The sequence below is a fragment of the Rutilus rutilus genome, assembly GCF_951802725.1.
Source record: "Rutilus rutilus genome assembly, chromosome: 16".
NCBI classification, from domain to species: Eukaryota; Metazoa; Chordata; class Actinopteri; order Cypriniformes; family Leuciscidae; genus Rutilus; species Rutilus rutilus.
Window position 1 is genome coordinate 37,692,146 of NC_140224.1, and position 7,500 is coordinate 37,699,645.

The 7,500-nt window shown below is 43.5% G+C and overlaps 2 protein-coding genes across 7 annotated transcripts in view; both read right to left on the reverse strand.

The window, feature by feature from the left end:
• Positions 1–4,055, reverse strand: part of mtr (5-methyltetrahydrofolate-homocysteine methyltransferase) — a 31,559-nt gene extending 27,504 nt beyond the window's left edge. Inside the window, exons 1-5 of the mRNA XM_084433772.1 lie at positions 3,882–4,055; positions 2,924–3,135; positions 1,864–1,953; positions 1,100–1,169; positions 926–1,018 (exon numbers count right to left, since the gene is read on the reverse strand). Of these exons, the coding sequence (XP_084289898.1) occupies positions 926–1,018; positions 1,100–1,169; positions 1,864–1,953; positions 2,924–3,135; positions 3,882–3,915 (499 nt within the window). The 5' untranslated portion in view covers positions 3,916–4,055. The remainder of the gene's footprint in view (positions 1–925; positions 1,019–1,099; positions 1,170–1,863; positions 1,954–2,923; positions 3,136–3,881) is intronic.
• A 1,407-nt stretch (positions 4,056–5,462) lies between these two features.
• The window catches only part of zranb1a (zinc finger, RAN-binding domain containing 1a), an 11,397-nt gene continuing 9,359 nt past the window's right edge, over positions 5,463–7,500 (reverse strand). For 2 of the 6 annotated variants that reach the window (XR_014630085.1, XR_014630086.1), the window contains exons 8-11: positions 7,068–7,197; positions 6,761–6,990; positions 6,153–6,443; positions 5,463–5,991 (exon numbers count right to left, since the gene is read on the reverse strand). Coding sequence is in view for 2 of the 6 variants with exons in the window: in XM_084433774.1 (XP_084289900.1) it covers positions 6,240–6,443; positions 6,761–6,990; positions 7,068–7,197 (564 nt within the window). In the remaining 4 variants the exon portion in view is untranslated. Of the gene's footprint in view, positions 6,444–6,760; positions 6,991–7,067; positions 7,198–7,500 lie in introns of all 6 variants that reach the window. The other 4 variants (XR_014630083.1, XR_014630084.1, XM_084433774.1 and 1 more) reach the window with 4 other exon arrangements.

Genomic DNA, 7,500 nt, shown 5'->3' on the forward strand with positions numbered 1-7,500 from the left:
TCTCTCCACTGACGGCGACACAGACACACACACACACAGAGACACACACACACAGTCTTACTGATGTTCCTGTAGTCGGGTCTCTCCACTGACGGCGACACAGACACACACACACACACACACACACACACACACACAGTCTTACTGATGTTCCTGTAGTCGGGTCTCTCCACTGACAGCAACACAGACACACACACACACACACACAAACACACACACACACACACAGTCTTACTGATGTTCCTGTAGTCGGGTCTCTCCACTGACGGCAACACAGACAGACACACACACACACACACACACACAGTCTTACTGATGTTCCTGTAGTTGGGTCTCTCCACTGACGGCAACACAGACAGACACACACACACACACACACAGTCTTACTGATGTTCCTGTAGTCGGGTCTCTCCACTGACGGCGACACAGACACACACACACACACACACACACACACACACACACAGTCTTACTGATGTTCCTGTAGTCGGGTCTCTCCACTGACGGCGACACAGACAGACACACACACACACACACACACACACACACACACACAGTCTTACTGATGTTCCTGTAGTCGGGTCTCTCCACTGACGGCGACACAGACACACACACACACACACACACACACACACACACAGTCTTACTGATGTTCCTGTAGTCGGGTCTCTCCACTGACGGCGACACAGACAGACACACACACACACACACACACACACACACACACACACAGTCTTACTGATGTTCCTGTAGTCGGGTCTCTCCACTGACAGCGACACAGACAGACACACACACACACACACACACACACACACACACACACAGTCTTACTGATGTTCCTGTAGTCGGGTCTCTCCACTGACGGCGACACAGACAGACACACACACACACACACACACACACACACACACACACACAGTCTTACTGATGTTCCTGTAGTCGGGTCTCTCCACTGACGGCGACACAGACAGTGTTTTATTGGTGGGACCCAAAGCTCCTGCGACAAACCGCTTACAACCTGCCAACGACAACAACACCGTCACGAACGCTACGAACGTCACGCTACGATCAGATGAAGAGAGACTGACGTGTGTGTGACCTGTTTGAGCTGTGACATCATCAGCCGCTCTCCGGGCCAGTTCAGCAGATGCTTTATTCAGCCGATACGCCTGACACACAACAACACACACACGTTACTGACTCGACAAATCATGCTTTATCACTCAAAGTGCCCAGTTTTGCTATATTAAAGCTTGATAATACTAATCTTCACATGCATCTAAAGTCATAAACACTTTAATGTCCTCATAATCTCCACTGCAGCTTCAGCTCTTTCCTCTCAGTGTCTGAAACACTTCCATCAAGGATTCAGGCTCTCTAAGCTCCGCCTCTCTGAGAGCTGCTCTGCTCTGATTGGTCAGAAAGAAAACACTCATTAGCATATCTGAATTTCAGCTCTTGATCACAGTGATACGAACAGTGACGATGGCGTGGGTTTTGCCGTATCAATCTCAGAAAACAGCGTCTTCTCCACATGAACAACACGAACCAAACTCTCCCAGTCTCAGATACACTACAGTGTTTGAGGGCGGAGCTAAGAGACGCTGATCAGCCAATCAAGACCACAGGCAGACATTATGCAAATGAGTTACAAACCTACGCAGATTCAGCAGGAAGTGAGACTGAATTACTGATGACTCGTTTCAGTTCAGAATCACTTCTTTCTTTTAGGAGAGAAAAGCTCCATTTATTTTTGATCTTTGAAATCTTGCAGAGCTGTTACACTCACGAACACATGCATCTCTCATCAGCATCAATACAGGGGCACTCTAATGTCCAACACTTAATAAAGCAAACGCTCACCAGATCCTCGAGGCCGTAGTCTTGCTGAGCGATGCTGGTGCTGCTGAAGGTGTTCGTCTCGATGAGGTCCGCGCCGGCCTCCAGATACTCCTGCACACACACACACACGCACACACACACATACACATGCTGTGAGAAACTAGTGCAATAAACAGCAGCACTGATGAATAAAATCACAACACACATGTAGAAGCCGCTCTTTAAAAAGACAAGAGTGTCATTATTCAGATGAACTCATCTGAAGTTCATCAATTATGAAACCAGTTCAACAGTGATGTCATCATCAGTGCAGATCAGAGCAATAATATTCTGTCTTTTAAAGCTCATTTATAACCGTTGCGTACGCCACTTCCCACGCATGAGTTATGATCTATCAATAACACACTTGACGGGAGAGTGTGTGAGTACATCTGAGTAACTCTGATCCTGCGTACGAACATCTGGAGATAAAGCAGTTTAACGACACCGATGATGATCTGAGCGACTGATGAAGGAAAACCACTTTAATATTCATGATGAGTCCTAATCATAAACACAGGGATGTTCACAATAACAGTTTAAATACGAAAAAGAATGTTTTACATCTGATATACACATTTAGATTAAATATGCCATCCTCATTAATGGAGTTAAGCTCTTAAATTACATCAAATCATTACCGAGAAGTTACATTTATTATATTCTAATAAATAGCACTATTAGTAGTGTATGCGCTGCTGCTGAACAGGTTTCCTGAGGCGTGTGTGTGAATGTCTGCTCAGCGCATGATAACAGCACAACTCACGCTCTGAGGAAATATCTACACGCAGATAATGATCAATAATGCACAATAAGGCCGTCTGTGTCCATTAAATATATAAATGTGGTTATTTCAGGGTACGCATGTGCCACAATCTTCCTCTGACCAGGGTTTATGAAGGGAATTGTGCGCAGGTTCTGGCGTTCGCACAGGTTTAGAAGTCTGAATATTGTTTGCCGTACGACATTTTTGGGTTTTGGGCGCAGAGACACTCTTAGTGCGGATCCTACACACAGCTTTATAGATGACACACACACAGACCTTGTGGATGCTGTAGATGACGTCCGGTTGAGTGATGCTCAGCAGGTCATTATTGCCCTTCAGACTCTTGGGATGACCTTTGAACTCTTGACCTCTGAAATCTTCCTCTTCCAGGTTCCTCTGCTGGATCATCGTTCCCATTCCACCGTCCAGAACCAGAATCCTCTGGAGCAGGAGCTGCTCGAGTTCATCCCGGAGAGACATCGCTCTTCCTGCGCGCACACACACACACACGCACACGCATACACACACACACATATATACATGCATACACACACACACATTCAAGTCAGCTTTATTTCTGTAACGCTTTATATGACAGACTATTTCAAAGAAGCTTCACAGTAATAAAGAGGAAAATAACAGAATCAATAATGAAACTTCATTAATAATAATGACATTGAGTGTCAGCTGTACAGCAGCTCTACAGAAGAAAGAGGATTCAACTCAATATAATTTAATGTTGATTCAATTCAGTTCAATAACTGTTTCATAACAATTTAACCATTTATACAATTTAACAATTTAAATTATAAGTCAGTCACAGTGATTAAAACAAAATCTAAAACGATGTCCAATCAAGATTAAAAAATGTTTAAAATAATATTTAGGGAATTTTGAGCAAAAAAAATGGTTCATTTGAAAGCAGAAACTGTGCATTGATTACATGATCTACTGTGTATCGATCCGGCTGATGATGTCACTGCACACATGCACTGCTGCGCGCGCACACAATCACACAGTTTGTTACACAACAGATGAAACAAGCGTGAGATGCATGAAACTGATCAACATATCTCCATTTCTCTCTCAACTCAGAGCTCAATCACAGATCACACACTACATTAATAATACAATTATCATTTGCATAAATCAGACAGATGTTGACAGCTTCCAGCTGATGCAGATGAAGCGCGTGCACGAATCACCTGTTGCATCAGAACCGAGCCGAACTTACCGGCTGTGGAACCGCGGTGTATCGTCGGCGGCATCGAGCCGAAGGAAGTCTCGCAACACTGAGAGTAAACGCGTCTGATCGCGATGCAGTGAGCTCGGGCCGGCGGTGCTCGGACTGAAACACTGTCAAACTTACTTTTGTGAAACTTCGGTGAAACAACACGTGTAGGACAGTCGCGCATGCGCAGCATGACACGTGCACTGCTGCGCATGCGCATGTGCAACAATCACTTCTCTACTAACTAGAGCTTTATGTAGGTGTGTGTAAATACATATTTGCATGAATGTAAATATTTAAAACCAATATATTTATTCCTCATAACGACTGTTTCAACACTAATGTCTTTAAGCAGGAAAAGGAGAATGAGAAAAGCAGGTTGTTAAACTTCTATATCTAGTTGAATATGATCTGATAGAATATGGTGTGATTCTCACACACTCGTCAGTGTCAGTTTGAACTTTAACCCTCAGTGTGAGAATCAGCTTATGGGTAAAGTTCAGTACACACACTCATTCTCACATACAAACACACATTCTAACACAAAAACGCTCTCTCTCTCTCACACACACACACACACACACACACACACACAGACTCTCTCACTCACACACAAAAACGCTCTCTCTCACACACACATACACACAGACTCACTCACACAAAAACTCTCTCACACACACTCTCACTCACACACAAAAACGCTCTCTCTCTCTCACACTCTCACTCACACACAAAAACGGTCTCTCTCTCTCACACTCCCTCTCTCTCTCTCTCTCACACACACACACAGACTCACTCACACAAAAACTCTCTCACACACAGCTTCATATTTAAGCATAAATGACAAATAATGGTCATTATTATGTCAGTCAGGGTTAGGTCTGATACACCCATTACTGATTATGAGATAAAGAGTTAATATTATATACTAAATCATAATTATGACATAAGTAATAATTGTGACAAAAAGTTGAATATCAAGTAAAAGCATGACTTAAATAATAATGAGTCAGAATTACGATAAAAAGTTGAAATTATGACACAAGTAATACTTATGACATACTAAGTCAAAATTATAAGTAATTAAAAAATAAAAAAAAGTCAAAATTATGAGATAAAAAGATAAAAATATCAGCTTTCTATATTATCATAAGGATTTACCCAAAGCATGTTTTTTTCTTATAAGTCAAAAACGGGCTTCCGTAGCAAAACTTCACATGAGAAAGAGTGTGTTGGTTTACATTTCAAATCATGAAGAGAATGAGGCGTTTCTGATGTTCATAATGATGATGATAAGAGGAATAGATAATAAATAACAGCAGATTCATTAAGATAATGAGAACTGGCTTGCTTTTAATGGGATTCACTTTCTCTGAGCAAAACGCTTGAATGACTTCTGATCTGCGGCTGGTCGAGTGTGTGTGTGTGTGTGTGTGTGTGTGTGTGTGTGTGTGTGTGTGAGATTAACCAATGATGATTAAACATCATGTGATTGTGGGAATGAAAAGTGAGAATCCAGTAAATTGTGAATTATTTCTGTAAAAGTGTAATTGTGCTGCAGAATAAAGAGGCCGGAGGCGATGAGAGAGCAGACGTGTTTCTACTTTAATGTTAAAGCCGTTCTGGATCACCTGACATCAGTACAGGTCAAAGGTCAACACAGGGGTCAGCGTCCAGACAAAAATAAATACAATCAAAAGAAGAAACAAACGCACACGTGTCACTCCGGGGAACAGAAACACTGGTGAGAGAGAGGGGTGTGCGTGTCGTTAGTGTGAGTGAAATCATAAACGCTGATTCCTGTCAGTTTTCTCGTTTCTACGGAAACCGCTAAAGAATAAACATCTGCGTATGTGCTTTGTGTGAGCGCTCGTTTAATAAGCTCTTTATATTTCATCATTCCATATTTAAAGAGCCACATGCAGCACGACGGACACAAACGTACAGAAAAAAAAACAAATTCAATTGACTAAACACAAAGATAGCCCTCAATGTTTGGGGAGGGGGTTGCATTGCATTCTGGGAAAGAGTGGCGTGTGTTGTAGTGTTGTCAAAGTACAGAGTTCGGTACCAAGTCGGTACTGAAATTTTAAAAGATGTGAGGCTTTGAGCACTGTTGAGCGGAATCATAAACGCCTCTGATTGGCTGTTGGGTTCACGAGCTCATCAGATATGTCTGTGATTGTTGATCATTGTAGCCAATCACAGACAGATCTGATGAGCGCGTGAACACAACAGCCAATCAGAGGCGTTTATGATTCCGCTCAACAGTGCTCAAAGCCGAACATTTTTTTAAATTCAGTGCCAACTTGGTACCGAAGTCGGTAGTTTTGACAACACTAGTGTGTTGAAATGTGTGTGTCAGTCGTCGTCGTCGTCCTCGCCGTCAGAGGGGCACGCGAGCGCCTGCCGGTACCCGTCGAGCCACTTCTCCAACATGTGTGTGACGAGCGGGTGACGTCTGCGTCTGATGCTCTTCTGCAGCGCCGCTAGTGTCCCGCCCTCTGTCACACAGCAGTCCAGCCAATCCCTGAGCAGACGCTCCTGCTGCTCCTCACTGCCCATCTGCACACAAAACACACACACACAGGCTTCAGGATAGCACTTTAGCATTAGCAAGCAAGCAGATCGATATGTGTTGCTCATTCTCATTGGGAAATTGGCAACATTGCTCCAAAAGTTCCCGTGTGTATCATCACCTTAAGACACAACTAATTTGTGATGGAGGGAAAAAGAGCAACTTTAATTAATGATATTTTGCACCAATTTTATGTGTGTGTGTGTGTGTGTGTGTGTGTGAGAGTGTGTGTGTTTGTGTAAGAGTGTGAGTATGTGTGATAGTGTTTGTGTGTGTATGTGAGAGTGTGTGTGTTTGTGTTTACCTCTTGTGCTGACAGGAAGTGGATCTGTAGTAGTTTCCTCTCACTGTCCACCAGTGGCAGGAAGGTCACGCTCACGTCTTCATCAGTGTTCAGATTGGCGCCTGCACCACGATTATCACAACCGTCCGTTTCCATGCCGACCAGAGCAGAAAAGTGACCTCTCGTGTAACCGAGAGCAATCGGACTCTTCCAGCAGAAGCTCTGTTCCCATAGCAACGGCAGGTAAACACCTGGACACACACACACACACGAGTCACACTTCTGTGTGTTTCCACGTGACACTGCAGAACTCTTCTGAACGGCTCACCTTGAAATCGAGTGAATCCTAAAGTTTCTCCACGGAAACTCTTGTAATACTTCACTCCGTAAACGATGATGGGCCGCCGCAGGATATGAGCCAGAACAAATATATGTGTTTGCTCTAGACTCGCCCCGGGCTGCAACGACACAGAGGAACATCACTGATCCGAGTCAACGCCAGTCCAGAACATTAAACTCACAGGCTTTAAAACTCAATGGACTGCTATAATAACAGCCAGTGTGTGTTTCATTCTTATTCAGAGCAAAACCTCTATGAGTCACATCAAGACAAGACAAGAATAACAAGCTCATATTTCACACAAAATAACAAAAACAGCCAACATTCTGCTTAAAGAAACGCTGTGTGTGAGTGAGTGTGTGTGTGTGAGTGAGTGTGTGAGTGAGTGAGTGTGTGAGTGAGAGTGTGTGAGTGAGAGTGT